Source organism: Rhineura floridana, chromosome 4, assembly GCF_030035675.1.
Source record: "Rhineura floridana isolate rRhiFlo1 chromosome 4, rRhiFlo1.hap2, whole genome shotgun sequence".
In the NCBI taxonomy this organism is placed as follows: Eukaryota; Metazoa; Chordata; class Lepidosauria; order Squamata; family Rhineuridae; genus Rhineura; species Rhineura floridana.
The window spans coordinates 171,033,759-171,059,584 of NC_084483.1; the positions used below are offsets into that span (position 1 = coordinate 171,033,759).

Below are 25,826 nucleotides of genomic sequence, written 5' to 3' on the forward strand. Positions count from 1 at the left end.
CCACAGACAGGTGGCACTATGTTCTGTGGCACTGCAAACTACAGCATGATGACCTGGACAGCAGGGAGCAGGCAGCCTGGGGGAACTGCGGAGCAACAGGCTGGGGTAGCTCCAGGAGACCTCAGCAACACTACTGTGAAGTCTCCAAAGCAGGAAGGTTGGTGACCTACGGGGGGGGGGAGCTTTGCGACACATGTGGGGGAGCTTTACAACCTGTTTGTGTATTATGGGAAGCTGGCCAACTTGAGGGGAGCAGCAGAGCGAGTGCCAAAGTGAGCAGCAAAACAATTGGGCAGTGGCCTGCACAAACTGTGGAGTAACAAGCCAGGGCGCCTCTGCCACACCTCAGCATTGCTACCACGCCACATGCACAGGAGGCATCTTGATGACTTGTCATGGGGGAAGAGGAGGAAGCTGTACAACCTGTTTGAGGGGGGAAGAAGAGGAAGCTGTGGCGTGCACCAACTCCTGGAGGCACTGGGGGTATTGCAAAGAGAGTTGACAAGGAGAGTGAGGTACCTGGGGTGTTTGGGAATCCTCTCTGTGTGTGGGGGAATCCCTGGGTGGTGGTGGTGTGTGTTTGGGAGTCCCTGGTGTATGTGTATTTAGGGGTGCCTGTGTGTGTGTGGGAGTGCCTGTCTGTGTGTGTTTGGGAGTGCCTGGTGTTTGTGTCTGTCTGTGTTTGGGAGTCCCTGGGCGGTTGATTGGGAGTCCTTGGGTGACAGTAGTGTATGTTTGGGGATGCCTGGGGTGTGGGGATTGTTGGGGGTGCCTGGGAGTGTGGGGTGTATTTGGGGGTGCCTGGGGATGCGGGGGAAGTGCCTCTGTGTTTGTTTGGCAGTGCCTGGGTGGGTAGGTGTGTTTGCAAGTGCCTATGTTTCACTGTGCCTAGATGTGTGCTTGGGCCTGTGGGGAGTGAGGTGTCTGGGCTGTGGCTGGGGTATTCGTGGGTGCTGGGAAGAGGGGTTGGCTTGCAAAGCTCCTAGCATTCTTATTTTTCATGGCACACTTCAACATGCATCATGACCCAGTAGCGTGCCATGGCATAGAGCTTGCTAATTACCATGAAACTTTTAAGCTGGAATCAACTGTGCTTGCACCATTCAGATTTGTTTCTTTCTGTTCTTTTCGTTTGTTTTAAGATTTTTTTTTATTAGTGAAGCTGAACACTTAACAGAAGACTACAGGCTGTAAAACATTGTAGACTGAATTATTCAGATTATGAAATATCTGGTTTCTGAGATGGAAAATGCTAACGGGAGGCAGCTACTGAAAATTGTAGAATTCATCCTTTTCCATGTTATCCAGGTTGTTCTTATCAGCCATTCCCAAGTGAAAAATTATATTTTTCATATGTTCATAGAAGCATGGATTTGCTTGAAGGATCCCAAGTGTCATCAAGACATATCATCATTAAAGATGTTTGTAAATATTTTTTAAAAAATATGTTTTGTTTTCATTTATGATGAAAGGTGTTTTGTTGTAATATATTTTAAAGTCTGTTTTTATGATGTTTTAGAGTGTTTTTAGTACTTTTGTTTGCCACCCTGGGCTCCTGTTGGGAGGAGGGGTGAGATATAAATCAAATAAATAAACAAAAGTCCAACCTTATATGGTGGCAACATTCCATGGACCACAATCTCCTTGGCAGATGATCGCTTAGTTTCTAGTAAAAAAGAATCCCTATGGCTCTCAGTCCAATTGTTCAGATAGTTCATTCTTATAATTGTGACCTGTATATCCAATGGCTAGCAAAATGTCTGTCCTTATGATAGGCAGTGTGTGTATTAGAGGCCTGGGTAAGTCAGCGAAAAAAGGAATAATCGGGGCTGCTACGTCTTCAAACCGTGTAGTCTTAGTCAGTTTATGACCCTGCATCCTTGCTGCATGTGCACTTGCAAACATGAGCATGCAATCCCTACCATAAAAAGAAAAAGTAGTGTAAAGATGTCTGCAGTGATTTTGGGGACATCAGTTGGTATTGGATCCTCCGCTACTGCCAACCACTGATACCAAACCTGCTCTGATAAATTGTTATTTCCATCACTACTACGACCAGCACCCTATTCCTGTGAGTGTAATTTGTTTCAACTAGGGATGGAAGGATCTTTCAATTTCCATTCCCTCAGTTTCTCATTTTTCCAATCTTAAATTCAGTTCTACACATTTCTGTAGCAATTTGCAATTTTTTTTTAAGATCTTTGTGAAAATTCTAGAGCATTTTAGTGCACATTTTCCCTAATAAACACAATTTTGGATACAGGTTTTGGCTAATGTACATGATTTTGCAAGCCGTTTTTCCTAATATAATACATTTTTGTATATTATTTTCACTAATATATTACATTTTTATGCACACTTTCCCCAGATACATGCATTTTGGTAAACATTGCTTGGTTGGAGAACTGCATTGGAAAATGCAGATAAGTTCAAGTTTCAAAGGATAGCTGTGTTTTGCTTCTCATATAGTTTCAGAAAGTGCAAATTTGATAAATTCAGCTTTAAATTTGAACTGATTGAATCCCACTCCCTAATCCCTAGTTTTAGCTGTTGTTAAAATTGAATTTTAAACTTTTGTAACCTATCCTGGGACCTGCTGGTAAAGGGCGGTTGTTGTTGTTATTTAATAATAAATTCATTTTCATTTTAATTCCTCCCTTCCTTTAGGCTCACATTAGCATATATGGTCCTTACCTCAATTGTCCTCTCAGTGTCCCTGTGAGATGGGCTAGGTTGAGAGAGAGTGTGTTCCTATAACTTCATCAATGCGTGGAAATTTGAACCTTGGTTTCCCTATCCCAATCCAACACTTCACAACATCACACTGGTTCTCATGAGTGTTGTATATAAAGTTATATATGTTCATACCCAATCTGAATGAAGTAAATAATATTCTCATTGATTTCAGTAGACGAAGCTACATCCCCAAACGAACAGTTACAATGCAAATGTTATACAGAGCAAAATTTATTATTTGTCTAAGTCTTCTATAGTCAGTGGAATAAAAATCAGTTCTTAACATTAAAAAAGGGTGATTAGTAGTAACATGAGCTTTGATCCTACTTTACAGATAACAAGATTGTGTCTCATTTGCTGGTAGCTGAACCAGAGAAGATCTATGCCATGCCTGACCCCACTGTGCCAGACAGTGACATCAAGGCCCTCACTACTCTTTGCGACCTGGCGGACAGAGAGTTGGTGGTCATCATTGGATGGGCCAAACATATTCCAGGTAAAGTATACACATATATGTCATATGATTTCTGTCTGTTAAAAATCATTACACATGTTCTAATTACTTATTATATTTTGTCTATGCTTAGTTATTTCTATATAGTTTCTGTAGGTAGCAAATTTTGTAATACTCATTATAATAGATGGGAAACCCCACTAATTTCAGAAAAACCTTCAACCTTAGTAAATATATACTGGTTTGTAGCCCATATTGTTTCTATAATACTTATTGCCAGTTGTGAATGTGAATCTGCTGCACAGATACAAATGGATGAGGCAAGTTGGAGTGTGCAGTATCAGTGGTGGGAGGGACTAGTTGGCGCAGCCCCATTCCTGTGTTGATACATTGCTTGAGCAATACTTCTGAAGGGGGTCGAGAAAACAGAGGAGTACAATGGGAATGTATAATAAGAGCAGTGCTTTTTTGTGACAGTACTCACTAGTACAGAGTACCATCACCTCTTTTTGTTGTTGTTGCCTGTGGTAGCCATTTTGTTCTGGCACCCACAGCACTTTTGTCAAAGTATGAGTACTGGCACCTCATTTTTTACAAAAACAAAACAAATCTATTAGGAGTGGCTATTGGGAATTGGGAATAAGATAATTGGGGGGATAATTGACTAAAAAGAAGAGATAATTGTTATCCTTTGCTTTCAGGATGAATAAACAATTCCGGGAGTTCAGGAAAATCAGCAACTATACTCCCCAGTGGAGCCAATCACTGATGAAAGCAGAGCTTGAAGTCACTGCCAATCAGGTGATGGGTGGTGACCTCAAGCCCTGCTTGGAACTTCCTTTGTAATGTGGCTTAAATGCAAGTTGTGCTGAAAAGGAAAAATGGGTCTCCTGATGTCATGGTCAAGTCATGCTGCCCACTTGTCAAAGCCCGCAAGCAGGGGGGAGCCCAGGATCTTGCCTGCTGGCTGGAAAAGGCTCACTGCCATGTGCTAGAGCTTACAATTCACACGCCCAATCTAGATGATGCTTTAGACAAAGCTACTTCTTTCACGTCACGGTAGAACAGATGTCTGCTAGTTACATGACTCATTCAGAATACCCAGATTAAAAGCATTGTATGGTATTAGTTGTACTAGCTAATTTTTGTGAGGCTTGTATTTGAATTTCCTCGTGCATTAAATAGACTCTTGTGCAGACTGAGCCTAAGTTTAGAAGTAGTCAGGGATGGCATTTTAACACAAGGTGATAGTCCTCTAGAGATGCTATGAAGCACCCAATGTAGTATGTCAAATTGTGGCTCATCGTTCAGTATTAAGTGCCCAGGGGAAAAGAAAACACAAACAAATGTGCAACAAAAAATTAGAGGTATTGTAAAGCTTGATGTAGTCTATTAAGTGGTGTGTGTTATAGAAATAGACAGAGAGGAATCCAATTTGCATGCTTGTGCTTGTGGTATAAGTTTTTGAACCATTAGAGGCATCCATTAATGCAAAAGGAGAGATGATTTTTGCCAGTTTCCCCCTTTCCCCTGCTGCATCTTCCAACTCTGTCCTGGACATTCCTCCATTCTCTAGAGTTGGTTTAAAATAAAGACTGAAAGTTAATTTTAAGTATTTGTATTTTTTCCTTTAAGCTAAGTCAAGTAAAAAGTTAAATGCTAGCATAATACATAAAAACGTTAAATATAGAGACTCCAAGATAATAAGAACTAGGTGGGATGCCTCCCCTTTAAAATAGCTAGGTATGCTGGGCCCACTTTGACCCCTTTGAATTCTACCTTGGAAGCAGGGTTTTATTTCTCTGGACTCTGCCTTAGCAAAATTCATTTCTGATGTGCATATCTGAAGGAGTGCTAATGAACATAAAGTGCTTGTTACACATATACATTTGAACCCCCAATGTGTGTGTTTCCACTACAGATTAAAATGTACCCTTGATAGCATAGTAGAACCTTTTGCTGGAATTAAAATCTGCACACTTGTGTTGTGTGTATGATTCCACCCTCCATATCCCCAAGAAAATACACAAAAGGTAACATAAAGAAGAAACAGGGAAAAATACAGTATTTCATTTACAGTCATCAATACGGGTATCTAACGAATGCAATCACACACTCTAAATCTGTGAAAGGAAAGAGAAATCACCTAATCACTTCCAAGATTGCAAAGAAATAGATTCACACCAGAAAGAAAAAGAGAACAAAGAAAATAATAGTGAAATATACCTTTCTTGAAGATTATTGAGACTCAAAGTGAGGAATAAGATTTCTGTATCTGGCGAAAGTTAAGCTCTTTCCTTCTGCATCCAGCATCCAGATACAGAAAATCTCACCCTTTCCTTGGTTTGATATTCTGTGCAGTAAACTGATGTTCCAGAGGAGTAACATGAAGCCTTCAAGAGGTCGTTGGAGCCACAAGCATGCTTACATATCCCAAGCAAAACCTAGCCTTAAATTTGTTTTTGGGTTGCATAGAGTTGTATGTAAATTGGGAGAGGGAGAGTACACATGTGAGGGAAAGAACAAAGAACTCTATACTTTGAAATATAGGGTTACGGTCTGGTTTTGCCAGATGGGTTTAGAGATATTTATTTATTTATTTATTTAGATAAGCTTACTGTCTGCAGTGTGGCATGTGGTCTGCATTCCTGTTTTTGGCAAGTTTTATCTCTGTGAAGTCAGGAGGGTGTCTGTGATGTTACCTATGTTTAAATGTATGTTGGTGTTTATGGCAGGTCATTAGGGAGGGGAGGGGAGTGAGTGAGATAGAATGTTGGTGAATGCTGAGTGTGATTGGTTGAGAGAATGTGAGATAGTTGTTTATATTTGAGTACATGACAGTTGACAGTTAGATAGGGAATTGATCTGAGAGAGAGGGTTCTGGAGAATAGGGCGTAGTGATAGTTAGGTTCTGGTTTAGAGATAGATAGGGTAGTGTAGGGTTAATGATGTCTTATTGTGTTACTTATTAAATGTATTAATAAATATATTTTGCTTTCGTCATCCCATGCCTAATGCTTAGTTACTGGACAGAGTGGGAATAATAAATGCATAGCTTGGGGGTACTCCTAGATCCACTTGAGGCTCAAGTGGCCTCAGTAGCAAGGAGTGCCTTCCATCAACTTTGTCTTGTGGCCCAGCTACGACCCTATCTGGACAGAGCCTGACTTCTGTTGTCTATGGCCTGGTAACCGCTAAACTAGATTACTGCAATGCATTATACATGGGGCTGCTGTTGAAGACAGTTTGGAAACTAAAGCTGGTGCAGAATTCAGCAGCCAGATTGCTCACTGGGGCAAGATGGTCTGAGCACATAACATTAATTCTGGCACAACTACACTGGCTACCAGTTAGTTTCTGGGCTAAATTCAAAGTGCTGGTTTTTACCTATGAAGCCTTATACAGTTCAGGACCCCAATACCTCAAGGACTGCCTCTCCCCATATGAACAAACCTGGACTCTGCATTCACCATCTGAGGCCCTTCTTCATGTACCCCCTCTGAGGGAGGTGCAGAGGGTGGCAACACAAGAGTGGGCCTTCTCAGTGGTGGCCTCCCGCTTATGGAATTCTCTCCCCAGGGAGACATGCCTGGCACCATCATTATCTATTTTTAGGCACCAGAAAAACATTTATCCCAGGTATTTGGCTCCTAATTTTGGGGGGTGTTGGAGGGCTCTTGATGTTGTAGACTCTTTTAGGGGATGGGTTGTTCCACCACTGTTAATATATATGTGTTTTTAACTTTTTGTTTTGTTTTAAGTTTTTATTATGGTTTTAACTTTTTTATTGATTATAAGTCACTTTGGGTTCACTTTTGTGAAGAAAAGTGACTAACAAATTTCTTTAATTAATTAAATTAATAATACAGAATAACATCAACGTTTGTACATAGTGTCACATCCTGAAGTGCATTTAGACCAAAGGTAAAAGTCCTGGTTGTTATTATTAATAATAATATTTATTGTCCATGCTTCACCAATAGGTCCCAGGACAGGTTACAAAATCTAAAATACAATATTAAAAAGAATTAAAATATATTTCAAGTTAGAGAGAGCTTCGGCTATGGGGTGGTATACAAATGCAATAAATAAATAAATAAATGATTCTATACCCAACCACCAGGATTCTGGCATCCTCATTTGCCCTGCCACTCATACTTTGCAAAGGGGAGTAATCATGCACTGCTTTTGAACTTCACATTGCCATTAAAATTAGGGGGAGTTTTTCATTCCAGTCCTTGCAAGAACAACAACAAACTTCAGTACACGATTGGTCCCTTAACAAGACCCAAAGAAACTAGATGTCTGGCAATATGAAACAGCTGCTTAATCCCAAGTGTTTAACACAATTCCTGTATGACTTCTCCTACAAAATGCGACCCTAGATCTGAATCTTAGGCACACCCCAGCTGCTGAAAACATTATTGAAAAGCACTTTGGCTGTAGTAGCTGCGGTTGCATTTTTACATGGAATGACTTCCACAAATTTCCCGAAGGCATCTACTGCAATGAAATAAAATGTATTGCCATGTGACATCAATAGGAGAGGCCTTGTAAAATAAATTTGTAAACATGCTCAGGGGCCATCAATACATTGATGCTGTATAGGTGCTTTGGCATGTGCATTGACCATGGCACATGAAGGACAATTATCACACCAGTGATCTACATCTGCCTTCATCACTGCCCCCCCTGCAGCCCACCTCCTTAACCCTATGGTATCAAGTTTCCCTTTGTGTCCTTGTTCATGCACGAGCTGAATAACCCCTCCTGCCCTGCTGTACTGACTTTGGATATATTCACTGCCTAACTTGGTCTACTCCTACTGTGCACCAGATACCAACCTCTTGCAAAAATTTTAACCTTCCTGTTGAGTTCCTACCTGCATCAGTAAGCTGCTCAGTTTCACTGTTTCCTTCCTGTAATGTGTGGACAGATCTAAAATAGACATCTCCACCTTTGCTGTCTGACTGTGAGTGGTCACAGGAGCAGCTGCTTCTGTTGTTACAAATTCACTGGGTTGGCTGGAAGTCATTGCCCCCTTTACTATCAACCAATTTTTCCATCTAGAAGGCTCATCCTGCTTCTTAGAATGCCCCGCAGTATGAGGAATCCAAATGATGGCTGTAGTAGCTTTAGAATATAACAACTCCTCTAGCTTTCCTCAACTGGGCACCCCCCATTAATAATAAGATGACCCATCAGTATACCACACAGCAAAACCCTCCTGTAGTACTATATCATGGGCTTTGGCCCATTTCACTCACCAATTGATTGCACTGCTATCGGGGAAGGGGAAAATATGCTGTTCCCTTTCTACAATTAGACCGTAGGGGCCAGGTGGATCTCTAGCTTCTTTTTTTGAAGCTTATGCCTCAGTTTACCAAGGCAAAAGTCCACTGTGCTGTTCTTGGATTACTTACTTGTCCCTCCTGGATTTTCCCTGAAATTATATACTTCATGGGGGAATATACTGTTTGCCCAATAACCATTGAACCTCCATTAATAAATTCCCAGAGTTTCAGACTCCACACCAATGTTAAGCAAGCTTTCTCACAAGGACTAAATCACTGTTCTACCTCCTCTGGTCCTTTAGAAGCAAATTATTCTCTTAGTCCTGGCCTGCTCCTGAAGCAGCGTAGCTTCCAAGCATGTCTCTGAAATAGCCATCTGAATAATAAAAATCAGTTTCAAATCCAAATGAGTGAGAGGTGGTACAGAAGCCAAATCCTGCTTTAATCTTTTGAAGGCTTCCATCTGCTCTGGTCCCCACTCCCACTATCTATCTTTTTCCAGCAGTTTATACACAGGTTTAGCTTTTTCCGCAAACATCTCTATGAAGTCCCTGGAAAACAAGGAATGCACATGTGTAGGGATGGGTAGCTTCAAGATGGCCTTTCTGTTTCCTTTGCATCTGGGGAATGTCCTGCTTCTCCCAGCTGAACTCCTAAGTATTTCATAGTTTTACACACCAATTGCACCTTCTCCCTGCTTGCTTTAAAGCCACTCTTTTGAATTATAACCAATGCTTCCCTAGTGATTTCTCATGTAATTTCCTCAGCAGGTGAATGGATAAAAAATTGCCTTTCTTTCAGGGGTATGTGTGTGCATATTAATGTTGATAAATCAGAGGTTATGCTTTGGAATTTGGGGGCAAGGATACAACTTTTTGTTGAGTGGCACTTGGGCATCAAGGTATGCCCAACTTCCTTGAGATACCTGGGGGTTTGTATTTCATAGAGTCTGTCTGGACTATTTAGTTCGAATTATGTTTCAGTCTTGCAATGCATTAAATCAAACTTGAGATCCTGGTGTTCCCTCAATTTATAATTATTAGGTAGGGTTGCCACTGTTAAAATGAGGGCCCTCCCATGACTGTTTTGTTGTTGTTGTTAGAAGTCCTCCAAATTTTGATCCCAGACTGGATTATGAAACAATGGCAATCAATTTTCAATCATTTTATTTTGCAAAATAAGAAGGCCAGGTTACCATCCAAACTTTACACCAAATGCCAATCTGGGGTATGGGGTTCTCCCCAATTACAACTATATATTGATGCCTTTCAATTAAGGCAAATTCTTCCTATCATCTCTCAGGGTCAGACTAAAACTTGGGTGGAGTTGGAGACAATGGATCAACTAATGGCTCCTTTATGAGCACTCCCTTTCCTCCCATCCACTCAGAGAACATGGAAGAATGTGACAAACCCCTTCTTCCAGTGTTCTCTAATAGTTTGGCATAAATAATAGAAGAAATTAGCTCCTTTTCTTTCTCCAGTTATCCCTCTCCCCTTTCATCTGTCATTTCAAGTGTGCTTTGAGTGCTATAATGCATGAAGTGGATCTCGTGGCTATTCTCCACTCATCTGCAGTAGGTCCCTGAACTAATCCTACTGCCACTTCTATGCTTGTTATATCAGCCTCAAAGCCACAATAACTTGGAACAATTCACGAGCATCAGCTCTGGGGTGCATGGAATCCATTAGTGTAATCCAATTCAAAACTGTTTCATTGATTAAGGGCATGTGCACTCTACCACTGCTTTTGCTTGCAGAGATATCCGCCTTACCATATTCTGAATTTGCTTGTACTGCCTCCTTTCATTCACATCTGTCTCTATCATGTCCCTAACTTTTATTTATTTTATTTATTATTTGATATATCCCACCCTTCCTCCCAGCAGGAGCCCAGGGTGGCAACTACCACTGGAGCGATGGTTTCAACTCTTTCATATGTTCAATTAGGGTTTTCAGGAGGTGTTAATTCCTGACTGGGGGCAGAAGGTGTTACTTATCCCTGTAAATTCCCTGAAGAGAAATCTTCCTGACTTTTGTAATGAAGGGGAGGAGTAGGAAAGGAAAGAGAAGGAGCAGAAGAGGAGGGGGCAATGGGTAGGAGGGGAGAGGAACAGAAGCTAGCTTGGGGGGAAGAGGTAAAAGTAAAGGGACAGATGAGAATTCCTTCTCTTCTTCAGTTTCACCTAACACTTTCCTGTTGTTGTTGTTGTTGTTGTATGCATGCCTTCAAGTCGATTATGACTTATGGCAACCCTATGAATCAGTGACCTCCAAGAGCATCTGTTATAAACCACCCTGTTTAGATCTTGTAAGTTCAGGTCTGTGGCTTCCTTTATGGAATCAATCCATCTCTTGTTTGGCCTTTCTCTTTAACTACTCCCTTCTGTTTTTCACAGTATTATGGTCTTTTCTAGTGAATCATGTCTTCTCATTATGTGTCCAAACCTCAATTTTCTCATTTTAGCTTCTAGTGATAGTTCTGGTTTAATTTGTTCTAACACCCAATTATTTGTCTTTTTCGCAGTCCATAGTATGCACAAAGCTCTCCTCCAATACCACATTTCAAATGAGTTGATTCTTACCCACTTTTTTCACTGTCCAACTTTCACATCCATCCATAGAGATGGGGAATACCATGGTCTGAATGATCCTGACTTTAGTGTTCAGTGACACATCATTCCATTTGTGGACCTTTTCTAGTTCTCATAGCTGCCCTCCCAGTCCTAGCCTTTTTCTGATTTCTTGACTATTGCCTCTATTTTGGTTAATGATTGTGCCAAGGTATTGATAATCCTTCACAACTTCAGTGTCCTCATTGTTAACTTTAGAGTTACATAAATCTTCTGTTGTCATTACTTTAGTCTTCTTGACGTTCAGCTTTTGTGCTTTCCTCTTTAACTTTTCATCAGCATTCTTTTCATATCATTACTGATTTGTGCTAGTAGCATGGTATCATCTGCATATTTTAAATTATTGATATTTCTCCCTCCAATTTTCACACCTCCTTCATCTTGGTCCAATCCCACTTTCCGTATGATATGTTCTGCAGGTAGATTAAACAAACAGGGTGATAAAATACACCCCTTTCTCACCCTTTCCGACTGGGAACCAGTCGGTTTCTCCATATTCTGTCCTTACAGTAGCCTCTTGTCTAGAGTATAGGTTGTGCATCAGAACAATCAGATGTGGCAACCCCATTTCCTGTAAATAGACATAATTCATTGCTGTGCTTTTAAATGATGTTCTAACTCCTTTATGCATTCTTCACACTCTACATACTAAACTGTTGAATATGCATTTTTTTACAAAGTTCTTTGCAGCCAAAGTGGCATATGTCATGTCCTTCATAACCTAATCTACTGTTACGCTTTCTTTCTTGGCAAAATGCTGTTATGCTTGCTTTCTTGGCAAAAAATACAGCTGTATTTTGTTTCTTCTCCATTGATCTGAGAGAAGCAGCCCACCTTACCTCTTCTATTTTAAAATCTAACCTGTCTTGCTCAAATTCTTCCTCTTCTGCTGCTAACCTTTGCTCTAAAAATTTATACCTATCCCTTAATCTTCATTTGATCCCTTCAGGAAGTCTACTTTCTCATTAGCAGCCTTTAATTTTAATTAGCATTCCTGCAACAAATTAAACAACCCCCAAATAGCAGCTGCATCATTCTGAGTGCAAGGGGGCTTACATTCCTTATGATACAATTCATAAGCCTTGGTTAACTCCTTCAAGGGTTCTTACAAGTGAAATCAATCATCCCCCCAAACACAAGACCCTTTCTTTCAAACCAAGCATTCCAGTGCTGTTATTTCTCCTTTCTTTTTAAGGAAGTGTTTCACTCCACTCATAGGTGATTCTGCACCTTGTGCCATACATTACTGCACAAACTTATACAACCTTTAAAAGCAAAGACAATAAAAAACCCTCAATTTTAACCAATGTGAATTATTTTTTTCCTTCTTCCTAGTCCATTTGCCACACCAGAACCATTGGCTGAAAGTATTGCCAGGGAGCAAGGAAGCTGGAAAAATAATCAATTTTAAAAGGAGAGGGAATAAATTAGACAACTCCATGGAATTGGCTGATCCCCAGAGTTGTAAACCTTCCCAGTGAAAAATCCAGTTATCAAAACCATCTGGGTCACATTCCCTTCCATGAGATACCAAACTCCAACAGAAATTAAGGTTCCAGGGGTTTGTGGGAGAGAAGAAAAAGAGCTACTTGAAAACCAAGTAGGATTTTTTATTTAAGGTCACCATGGATTGTATTAACAATCCCAGGAATAGTCCCGTTGATTTTCTAAGGGGAGTGTTCTGCCCAGTTGCTGTCAACAACCCAGAGCTAAACTATTCTAACCTGGTTTCACTATTCTCATGAACATTTTGGCTAAAATTTGCCCTTAATCATTCATGGAAGTGATCATTTCCAAGGGCGGAAGGAAAAAGGGAGCAACACTTGTTCAACGAAAACTTTTCTTTTTACTTATTTTTCCAATTTTAATATTTGCCTAGACCCACCTCCCACCTTAAAACATTCAGTGACAAGATGAAAGCATGGAAGTATAACAAGAGCATCACATACATTCAGAGCTAGGTACACAATATTCCAGGCACTTGAGCATTACACACACTACAGATAACTTAGTCTTAAGGTTTTTAGTGGTCAGAAAGTGCCTCCACTGCCCGCATTCTTCACCAAGATGTTGCATGTGTACATTTGAACACCCAATGCATGCTTTTCCACTAGTGACTAGAATACACACTTGAGAATGTAGTAGGACCTTTTGCTGGAATTAAAACCCACACATTTGCTCTAGTTGTATAATTCCACCTTGAATATCTCCAAGAAAACACTAAAAAGATAAAATAAAGATTGGTTTATTGAAAGAGGAAATATGAAAAATAGAGTATTTCATTTGCAGTCATCAATATGGGCAGCATTCTAACTAATGTGATCACACCCTCTAAATCTATGAAAGCATTGAGAGACCTTATACATAATCACTTCCAAGATTGCAAAGAAATAGATTCACACCAGAATGAAAAGGAGAAAAAATAATAATGAAATATACCTTTCCTGAAGAGTATCGAGACTTAAAGATAGAAATCAGATTTCTGTATCTGGCAAGAGTTCTGAAATAACCAGCATCCAGACACAAAAAATCTCACCCTTTCCTTGGTCCAATATCCCGTGCAGTAAGCTGATGTTCCTAAAGAGTGGCCTGAAGCCTTCGAGAGGTTGTTGGAGCCATGAGCGTGCTGACCCAACCCAGAAAAAACCTAACCTTACATGTGTTTTCGGGTTGCATAAAGTTGCATGTAAACTGTCTCCAGTGTGGTATGTGGTATAAATTCCTGTGTGGGGCAGTTTAGTCCTTATCTCTGTGAAGTCCAAAGAGTGTCATAAATTCTGTCAGGATGACATCATTGATCTGGTTGAAGGGTTTTCCTCTGGCACTGTTAATTTTTAGGAGCTTTTCACCTCTAAGCCATGAAAATATAAGTACCCCCTTAATGCACCTATGAAAATACTGTGTTGGTTTAATATTTCCATATGCTGCCCACATTCCACAGAGAAGAGACAGCAAAAATAGTTTATCCTTTGCTTATGCACCATGCCTCAGGCAACAGTAACTGAAAGTAACATTTTGGAAAGAGGCTGAATATATCAAATGACCAAGCTTTCCTTGGATTCACTGAAGTTGTACCTTCCAATACACACACACACAATTCTCTCCTTCCCACACTCCAGCTCTGATTTGGGATATGTTTTCACTGCAGTGCTGTGAAGCGTACATGGATATCATAGACACTCCACTCTTAACTGCTTTATGAGTTAATAGACAAGGCAGTTTGCAGAGCTGTCATGTTTCTTCCCTTTCACAGATATTAAATTTGGGAGTTGGGAAGATGAAGAATGAAATACCTGTTCATGTTTTAGCAAGATGAAAGGCTACATTTGTACATTTCATTCAGTTTGGATTTGTGTTGGCATTCCAGTGTCCTAAAATAGCTGACATCTTAGGCAGCTATGGATTGTGGGGACTGGTGTACTTTAATGTCTGCAGACAGTGTAACAGTTCTTCTTGATTGCATGACCAATGTAATCTGTACTAGGGATCTGCAACCAAAATTTTGACTTCTTCAAATAAATGTGTGATATTTAGCCCTCTTCCTTGGCAACCTCAGGGAAATTATTTTTAGAACAGATTCAACAGAAATTTACTAGAACTTATCATTCATGAATTACTGAATACAGTATACAGAACATTCCACATGCAAGTGCCATGTTGAATCTGTTCTAAAAATAATTTCCCTGCTCTTACATTAGATATGCTGTAGGTGCAAATTTGAGATGCCTTTTCTTGACACACTTTAATACCATTTATTTCTTTGCAACTTGAGCATGCTTAACCAAGTATGGAATCACATGGACACTATGGTGCCCTTGGGGTCTTCCCATGAAGCTTCCAAGCTCCCCCCTCACTTCTCCCTTGGTCTTGAGATGGTGAGGCTGGTTACCCTTTTTTTCCCATGAAAAGTGTGCAGACCTGAAAGAAGCAGTTGGAAGAATGGTGCTCTGTCCCACTACGTGACACTGTAGTGTTTTTCAAGGCTCAGATTAATTCTACTAAATCTGACATTTACCCAGATCCTGTGGAAAAGCAAATTCCCTTTATGTATCTTGGGGGAATGGGGCCTGAGCTGGGGAAAGGGGGGGAGAGAAGTGATCAGAGTGGCTGATGCCCATAGCACTCAAAAGTCCAAATGTGCCTATGAGCCTAAAAGAGATTTTAACCCCTGCATTATGACCAGATTTCCTTTAATATTGTGGAAGACCTAAGAGATTCTGAGGCCTGATTTACTATGGCAGGTAAGAACTTGTGGTGTTCCATGCACCTGGAATATAAACTAGATCATCATATCTGTGTATGAGGCATTAGTACATTGTGTACCCTCTCTTTGGTGTGCATCATCCTGGTATTCTGGTGCTGTTCACATAGAGGCAGAGGGCTTGATTTATATATGAAGCCAGCCACCAGGAATGTGCATAGTAGGTTGTGTTTTTTTTAAAATGATCTAGGCATCTTGCTTAAATCTGGTCTGACAAAAGCCATCAAGTCCTAATCAGCAGATTCTTGAAGTTCCAGCATCTGAGCTCTGAGAAATTGGCAAATGTTCAACGCAAGAATATGGGCAAGATAAAGCAGCAGGTTTAGGTGTTGTTGTTAATAAATCAGTCTATTTACATAATGCTAGAACCTGACATTGATCAAAGTTCAGGATACACCAAAAAGGAAAAGAAACAAACTTATGTATACATTCCATAATTAATGTGAGGGTTCCTTTTTGTTTTTCAGAGGATGTGGAGGATGACCACTGCCTTAGAATGTTTAAAACAAAGATTAAGCACTAACGGAAGATAGGCTTATCAAAGACATTAGCTATGATAGTTGAATAAACTTTCTATATACAGAGACGTTTTGTTTTTAATGGCTGTTTTTGTTTTTCATACTGACATGCTGTTTAGGAACATAGGAAGCTGCCTTATACTGAACCAGACCTTTGGTCCATCTATCCAAGTACTGCCCACAATGACTGGCAGTGGCTCTCCAGGTTTCAGGCAGGGCTCTCCAGCCCTACCTGGAGATGCTGGGGATTGAATCTGGGACCTTTCATATGCAATGCATGTGTTCTACCACTGAGTGATGGCCCATCCCAGGACAAACAATTCTGCCATGTTAAACATGATTGCCATGTTAAAATCCTGTTTGTGAGCTTCTACTAGTATCTTGCTAGATTATGTATACCTTGATCTGTTCCAGCAAGGCAATAGTTATGTTCTTTTCTTAATACGTTAAAGTTTTAAGCACTGTACTTAGGACTGCAACCATAACATATAAACAAAGAAAAAATGTAGAGAAAGAGCAAGAAGAAGAAGAGCAGGATTTTTTTAAAAAAAAAATCTGATATAAGAGTTTGATAGTACAAATGATAGATTTCACCATTGTCTGTTTATAACAAGGCTACCAGTTCTGATAAAGGACAAACAGCCAATGTGGCCAACACATTTATGCAGTATATGTATTTTATTTTATATCTCTAATAATGACAGCTATAACAACTAATCACACGTTTAATCAACTCTCTGATTTATATGTGATTTATGTTAAATTATAGTAACAAGATAATACCATATATTCTAACTAGAACTGTGTGCAAATTATTATTAGTAGTAGTAGTAGCAGCAGCAGCAGCAGCAGTAGCAGTAGTAGTAGTAGTAGTAGCAACAGCAACTACAACAATATTTGTTACCTGCCCTTCACCCAAAGTTCCCAGGGTGGGTTACAACAATTTTAGAATACAACATTAAAAACAACCTAAAATCACAAAATAGGATGCATCCTAAAAATATACATTTCAGGTGTCAAAGGCCAAGATAAAGAAATGGCCTCTCAAAAGTCTCTGTTTGTGGGTAGAGAAATTGGAGTGACAATTTCACTGAATTTCACCAGAGGGAGAAAAATGTCTTCTAACAGTTTCATGGGGTGGGGCTGTGCATTAGCATTAGCAATATCACAGCTTCTTTATTTTTTCCTAGACATTTAGAGCATTGCAGTTGGAAGAGGAATTGCAGCTGCCACTAGAAAATGATAGACAATATTTGGGATGAGGGGGAAAAACTGCTAAGTAGACTTTCCTTTTCTTGGCATATGTGTGTGAATTTTGTTTTAAATCCCAATTCTCAGCTCTTATTCTATGACTTTGTTATCCATACATTCATTCCTAGTCACATGGCCTGTTATGTTCAGAAGTATACTGTCTCCAACCGTGGAGGTAGAACATAGCCATCATCACTAGCGGCCAGTGATAGCCTTATCCTCCATGCATTTGTCTAATCCCCTTTTAAAGCCATCCAAGTGATGGCCACCAACTTGAATGGCTTTAAAAGAGAATTAGACAAATCCATGGAGGATAAGGCTATCACTGGCTATAATAGCTGTGCTCTACCTCCATGGTCGGAGGCAGTCTGCTTCTGAGTACCAGTTCTTGGAAACCATAGCTGGAAAGAGTGCTCTTGTGCTTAGTTCTTGCTTGTGGCCTTCCCTTAGGCATCTGGTTGGCCACTGTGAGAACCGAATCCTGGACTAGATGAGCCATTGGCATGATCCAGCAAGCTGTTGTGATGTGGGAAGTGGAGGGCTATTCACAACCAGGCTGATTGCTGGATGGAGCTTTCACTTGAGGAATAAGCACTAAGTATTTGTGTGGCATTGTTCCTCAGTTTGATGAGAACATGTGCATAGAAGCTCTTTTTTCCATGTGTGGATGGACCTAATTACTTTAGGGTACTCACATGTATTGTGAAGACTTCAAGAGGATTTGACAAGGAACATAGAATAATTCTAGTCATTCACCACTGTGACTTAGCTTCTGAGATCCCCCCCCCCGGCTCTCCTTAATGCTAGCTTAACACTTTGAATCAGGCACTGTCTCTTCCAGTGAATTTGAACAATGCAAAGCACAATTCTGAAAGATTCTAATTATTTCCCAAAACCAAATAAACAACTATCAATATATATCTAAATCATAATTTGCTTAGAAAAAAAGACAGTGGCACTGAACTGAACTGTTCCATATTTTCTTCACAGAAGAAATTTAGTTGTTCAGAGTTTGCATCACAAATGGCTTATAAACGAGCTTTTGAATCATGAGCAATGTTTTTCTGGTACAGTTAACTTATTTCTGTCTCCTTAAACTAGTTTGTCTTTATGGTTTGAATGCTACAGTAATTTCTTTAATCAAATTGATGGAAGTCCCTTTCCCAGCCCACACTGAAACCAATTTATTGGTCATGATACGCCAGCTATGTTACTAACAGTCGTAACGAACTGTCAGGCAATATCGCAGTGAAGCTAATTTGAAGTCATTAGGTGTGCAGCGTTCAGGCAACAATTTGTTACAGTGGTTAGGAACACAGCTGACATTTCTGAATGGCTTTGTTCAGAGCAGGTCTAGATGAGCCCAAGCAAATTGTAAACTAATTTAAACATCACTCTATATTATACTTGCTACTTTGTCTTACACTGGTTGCTAATAAAGCACCCCAGATTAAGTCAAAGCTACTTAAATAGGTGAGTTTCATCTCTGGACAATGCCTACATTAGTCTTACCAATATGGGGGCTTTCGCCCTAGAAGTCAGTCAATAATGCGTCGTGGTGATTGCCAAAGATCTTTTATCAGTTTGATTTGTGTTGTGAATATATGACATAGGGTTGCTTATGAGCATGGAAGACACCAAGCAATCTAGAGAGAGAGAGAACAATGGTTCAGTGCCTGCAGTTAGCAGTGAAAGCTGTTGGATGCCTGGATTGGCATTCTAAATTACAGACCAGGAATCTGTACCAACTGTGAGCTGTTGAGGATTTTTTTATCAGCAGGCCAGCATTAGAGACAAATTCAAAACCTGACTTACAATGGCACATTAGGCCTGTTAGCTACATATACATACTGATGTTCGCTTGGCTGAAAGGAGAGTGAGACTGAATTGAGTACAGAAGCTACCTTCCAATAGCTTTTTTTTAATGCAAAGTTTGTTTATTGAACCTTCGCTTACTGGTTGGAATTAGGTCACCAAAATACTGGGTATAGAAGGGCTAAATGCAAAAAATTGGTGAGCTTGCTCTCAAAGTGTTTGCTTTTGTTTTGAATGATGGAGAACCATGGTTGCAAAGTCAAATATGACGACTGTCATTAATATAAATCTGCTGCAGTAGAACTACACCCCGGTCTACTTTTCAGCACCAACAAATGATTGTTAAAGACGGGGAAAACTGAAAGCTGTTATTAAAGAATCAAAAGAACTGAAGGTGCACACATTTTGGCAAAATTGTCCTTTTCTTCAATGTTCAGGTGATTGAAACTATTTTTTAAAAAACATCAGAAGAGTTATTTTGGTCTCTTTTACATTTGCCTGAATGAGTCCATACTGGTCCTTCAACCTATTTAAAAAAAATTTTAAGTGTCTATGTTTCTTTTATTAATATAGAACATCTATATCCTACCTCTTGGCTACACTATCATATACAACAGCTTACAACATAGTTTTTTAAAATACAAGTGTATAGAATAAAAATATACTCCAATTATATTGGTACTCAAAGTTTTTCTCTAAAATATAAGTGTAGATAAAATGTGATGTAGATGCACAAAATCTCATACAATTCTTCTGACACTTTTCTCAAGGTATAGAATGATTAACACACACTCCTATGCATGTCTACTCAAAAGTTAGTCCCATTGAGTTCATTGTGGCTTACTCCCAGGTAAGTGGGTATAGGATTGCAGTTTAAGGAGATTTTGTACAACATCATTTGTAATCATTTAATGCCCAAATTAAAAACATACAGATTTTGTTACAAGTTCTATCTAAAAATTGTATTTTTGGCATGCAGATAATTTTATGGCTAATTGAAAGGAAAACTTGATTTACAATTCTTAATTTCTTATAAGAAATGTTGCTGTATTCTGTATTCCATAACCATTTCTTCTCATTTCTTAATTTTGGAGTAAATCTTTTAAAAGTTTGAATCATTTATTTGAATAATTATTTTTTTGTGCCCACTTAAATTACATTGCCATTTCTGTGCTGCTTTAGCTTTTATGCCGTGAAAAAAAGATATATAATTCAACAGAAAAAATAGCTTTTGCAAAAAGAAACACACACACACATCCATATATGAATTGAAAGGCTTTATCAGTAAATAGAATTAGCCTACTTGCATTAATAAATCAAACAAATGAAAAGTGTTGTTGTGAAACATGACCACATCTTATCTGCAGAACAAAATGATCACAATGGCATTAAGAAATTCTTGGCTTTAGTTACAGGAGCGTAAAGGCACAAGAACAGATGATGGTGCCCTAATAGCCCTTTTTAAGAATGACAGGGCCCCACCATTAGCATCCTTTTATATCCTTGGAAATTGCTCATGCCTCGCTTTTCTGGTTCCTATCTGCCTGACTCTTTTTTATTTCTCTTTCAATTTCATCCGCGCTCGGATAAGCGCATGCTAACACAATATGATTGAGCTGTAAAATGGAACGCTGTCGCCTCTAATCTCTTTTATGTAGATATGGAGGTGCTTCCACACTCCACTTCATTCTTTCTCCATTGTTGGCCTTTATAGAATGGGTTGCCGAGTAATGGAAGCTCACACTGTCAAATATTAGAGCTAGGTTTCACAGGGTGTGATAAAAAGATTATCAGCTCAGCAGTCAGATCTATTGTTGCTCTTTGTGTCAGATTAAAATATGCCTATATCCTGTAACTTTGTTAGTAAAATACTATAGGTATTTAATAAGGCATTATGGCCACTTTTTTTCCCGTGAGACATTACTTACATTAGCTGACCTAGGTAAAGCTGTGAGTTAGATTTACAAAACTTATCTTTGATACTGAAAGCATCTGATAATTTTATTGTGCATTGCATTTTCAGGACAGTAAGTTTTGTTGTTGGATATCTTAAAAGAACAGAGCCCATTTTTCCATGAGATGAGATTCTGCTGATGTCTGACCACATTTTCAAAGTCACTTAGGCATTGTTTCTGTAATCCAACTGTCTCATTGGTATTCTGCAAAAATGTCCAGTGCTCTCCTTTTACTAAGTGGAAGCAGGAAACATTAAGCTCTTTAAATGTGCATAACAGGAAGCTTAAGAGACAAAAATGTTCTCTGTCATTTTGCAGAAACAAAACTCAACAAGTTAGTCCAAAGTCCTTGCAATGTTTTGCACTTAAAATTAATTTTAATTTGCGCAAAAACATTACATCTGGGTTATTTCCCCCCCCAAGAATTTTTTTGTTTGTATGTTGTAAAATAAAACCAATTGTCCTCAAATGCTTGCAGACTTACCTATTATTTAATTATTACTTGTGTATCATTGCCTGCTGGTACATTCAGCTTATATTTGGTTGCCAGAAGAGGAACCAAATATAAGGAGAGACTTATAATTGCTTGAAAGACAATAATGAGTATCTCACAATAAAGTATTGCATAGAGTATTGTGACTCTTTAAAGAAGTAGATTCTAGTTTACAAATTATTATTATTGTTATTATTATAGTTTTTAAGCAGAGCTTAGAAAAGTTACTTTTTTGAACTACAACTCCCATCAGCCCAATCCAGTGGCCATGCTGGCTGGGGCTGATGGGAGTTGTAGTTTTAAAAAGTAACTTTTTCAAGCTCTGTTTTTAAGGTTGATTATTGATTTTTCTGCAAAAGAGTAACAAAGCTACCCTCCAAAAATGTTTATAATATATCTTAAAATCTGCCATAGTAAAAGTCAGTTTCATTTGTGCAGTATGATATACCTGAAGAAGCAAACAGTCTACTACCTTGAAATGCCATATTTGCATATTTGTAACCACTCACAATAGAAGTTAAGGAAGGAAGCGTGGAAAAATCACACAGGAAAAAAATGCCTACAGTATTTTTTCTCATTTGATGAATATTTTTTTGTGAATGTGCTCTGTCAATTAGCAACAATTTATATTTACATTGCCAGGGGAAACGATTGAGAATTACCAGAGACTATGATAAGTTATTGCATACTTTGCATATTTATATTAAAAAAGAATAGTTGTGAAATTTACTTTTTTTAAAAAAAGGCTCCATGATAAGATCAGTAGTTGCCCTTTGTGGCAACCATATTTATAAGAAATATTAATCATGTGAAATAGATGCGGTAAAAAAATCCTACATTGATTTTTGCCAAATCACAACATTATTCCATTAATCTTCCATTAAGGCTGATTCAGTGGCAACAGGTTTCTTCACATGGTAAAGAGTAGGCCCAATACTTTTAAACAAATACAGCACACTTACGGTGTTGCTTGTGGCATACAAATTTATCTGACACTCATGACTGTTCCACCCTTTTGAGAGGGGACAAGTTAATCATATGTTGTTAGGATCATATAAAGCTATTTGATCAGACCACTGGATCATCTAACTCAGCTGCCTACTCAGAGTAGCAGTGGCTCACGAAGGAAGCTCTCCAGGTCAGAAACCCTCCTTTTCTGCTTGTTGAGATCCTTTTAATAACTGGATTTTAAACAGTCTGAAAATGTCATATAGGTTGGTTCTGCTGTGTGGTTTTTATGATCTCAACATACAAGTTAGGATGGCTTCAGAAGTATACTTGCTGAACTTGCAAATACTCATTTTTATTAACATAATTAAAGGTACAGCATTTAGAGTACTGCAATATGTTGTATGTGAGGTGCCTTTGAAAACTCTTCAGAAATTTCAGTCAGTGCAAAAAGCCAAAATACTGACTTGGAGCAGGAATTCACTATATATCTTGTTAGTTTTAAAGTCAATTTCTGCACTCAGTTCAAAGTGCTGTTTTTTTAATTTTTAAAGTCGGGTGGGCAACCTGTGGCCCTCCTGATGGTGCTGGACTACATCTGCCCCTACCCTCTAACCATTGACCATGCTGACTAGGCCTGATAGGAGTTGGAGTCAAACAACATTTGGAGGCCTGCAGATTCCCCACATTGTTTCTGAGCCATATATGACTTTTTAAAAAGGTATCTCAAGGACAGCTTCCTCTTACATGAACCTGGCCAATATTGAGCTCCTTTTTCTTCAGTTCCCCATGCTTTTGAAAGTGAGTTTATTTATTTATTAAATCTATATTCTGCTCTTCTTCCCAGAAGAAGCCCAGGGCGACAAACAAAACACTAAAAAGACTCTAAAAGATCTTAAAACCAGCCTTTAAAATATATTAAAACAAAATATATTTTAAAACCATATTAAAACAAAACTTCTTTAAAAAACCTTTAAAAACATCTTAAAAAGCAGTTCCGACACAGACTGGGATGGGTGGTAACTCAAGATATGGTCTTCTCGGTGGTAACACCGTATTTGTGGAATACAGTCTCAGGAAGACTGGCACTGACCTGGAGGTTTTTTTAACACCAGATTTTTATTTGCACAGGCATTCAAGACTATGGGGAAGGGCTGTAGCTCAGTGATAGAGCATGTGCTTTGTATGCAGAAGTTCCTATGTTCAGTTCCCGGCATCCCCGGTAGGACTGGAATAGAACTCTGCCTGAAACCCTGGAGAGCCACTGCCAGTCAGTGTAGATAGTACTGAGCTAGATGGACCAATGGTCTGATGGTATAAGGCAGCTTCTGGTGTTCCTAATAGGCATTTTAATCCTGTTCGGTGCTGATACTATTCTAACATCTATTTTGTTTTGCCCATTTTTAATGTTTTTATTTGTTTATATTTTATTTGGTTTGTTAATTGTTGTTTTTATTGTGAGTTACTCTGGGAACCTTGTTGGAGATAAAGAGAAGGATTTTTATAAAGTTTTAAAAAGTGAGTTTGTTTCACAACAGGAAGTTATCTTTAGCCATTCTACTTCATATATGAACAGATTCGTAAGGGTGAATATGTGCTATGCTGTTTAGGTACTATACACAAACAAGAATATTCACACATTTTGTGTGTGTGTAAGAGAGAGAGAGATTATATATATTATTTATACACATGCTGCCCTGGGCTCCCTTTATTTAAATACATACATACATACATACATACATACATAAATGTCTGAATAGTAAGTGCATATCCAGAACCATGTTTTGTGGATTTATACTTAATCACTGTTTAAAAAGGTAACAAATTGAAGAAACCCTTGAAATTCATAATAATGCTGATGACACACAGCTCTGTTTCTCCATAATATCTGAAATCAGGAGTGGCTATGCAGCTCTGGACCAGTGTCTTGGATGAGGGCCAATACAGTGTGTTAGAAACTTTGGAAAATACAAGCTGTTGGGATAGGTGTTTCCCATGTCTGGGAGATAGGCAAGTTCTGGACAGGGTCACACTCTTTCTGGAGGACCAGGAATATAGCTTAGGGATACTCCGGGATATGCCTTTGTCACCAGAGCCCCAAGTGTCCTTTGTGGCTTGGAGTTCCTTTTACTAGCTTCATCATGTGCACAAGCTATGGCCATTCCTGGATAGGGATAGCTTGACTTCTGTAGTCCATGTGTTGGTAACCTCAAGGCTAGATTATTTATTTGTTTATTACATTTTCCTCCAAGGAGTTCAAAGTGGTATACATGGTTCTTCTCCCTCACGATTTTATCCACACAACAACCCTAGAGGTTAGGCTGAAAGACTGTGACTGGCCCAATGTCACCCATCAAGCTTCATAGCTGAGTGAGGTTTGAACCCAGGCCTCCAGGGTGCTAATCCAACACTCTAACCACTATACTACACTGGCTGTGCTCTATGTGGGGCTGCCCTTGGGCCTGATCCCATTGGTGAAGAATGCAGTAGCTAGGTGCTGATGGGGGCAGATAGCCGACAACATATGACACCGTTAAAACATCTGCACTGGCTGCCCATCTACTCCTGAGCCAGGTTCAATGTCCTTGCATTAGTTTACAGTGTGCTGAACAAGTTAGGGCCAGGTTATCTCAGGGACTGCCTGAGCCCATATATCCCAGCTTGATCACTGAGATCATCTGTAGGAGCATTGCTGGTTGTCCCCCGAGTAGGTGAGGCTCATCTGATGTCAACACACAACTGAACTTTCTCTGTCATTATCCGAATCCTGTGGAATGCTTTTCCAGTAGAGATTCAGCAGGCATCTTCTGTATTAAACTTTTAAACGTTTGCTGAAAACCTTTCTATGCTGCCAGGCTTGTGCAGACAGTTAAGAAAAAATCTTTATGTAATAGTTAGTCAGCTGACCTGTGATTTTAGTGGATGGATGTGGGGTTGTGTGTGTGTTTTATTTTATATATAAATCTTGTAAACTGCTCTGATATTTTTTATGAAATTTGGGATATATAAGTATTTTTATATATAAATAAATATTTTAATTACATTTTTTTTAAAAAATCTGATTGTGAAAAAGAACATTATTGAATTTGTAAGTACTGACGTTAAAACATTCAAATCCTTCAATAACATTGATCCACAGTCAGTACTATGTATTGTTTGTAAATAGACCTTTTTGTTCATTTGCATCTAGAGGTTTTTTCACCTTTTATGGGTTTTCCCCCTTTTGAAGTCAGCACTTTCTCTTACCTTTTCCCCAAATCATACACATGTGTGAGTCCATGCTGCCACACACACTCACACACACATCCATTGGTGATTGCACTCCCCTCCCCAGTGTCCCCCTTTATATGCCTCAACCAATCTCCAAATGAATGCATGCCTATCATGCCCTTAGCTTTGACACTCTGGATATATTGATTAATAGTTGCCCTAAGCTCCTTTTAGCAAATCAAATTTTCACTTTTAGTAA

The 25,826-nt window shown here is 39.1% G+C and overlaps 1 protein-coding gene across 9 annotated transcripts in view; it reads left to right on the forward strand.

Moving 5' to 3' along the window:
* Positions 1-25,826, forward strand: part of ESRRG (estrogen related receptor gamma) — a 791,879-nt gene that overhangs the window by 691,774 nt on the left and 74,279 nt on the right. For all 9 annotated transcript variants that reach the window (XM_061625191.1, XM_061625194.1, XM_061625192.1 and 6 more), the window contains one exon: positions 3,071-3,232. In XM_061625191.1, coding sequence (XP_061481175.1) covers positions 3,071-3,232 — 162 coding nt within the window. The remainder of the gene's footprint in view (positions 1-3,070; positions 3,233-25,826) is intronic.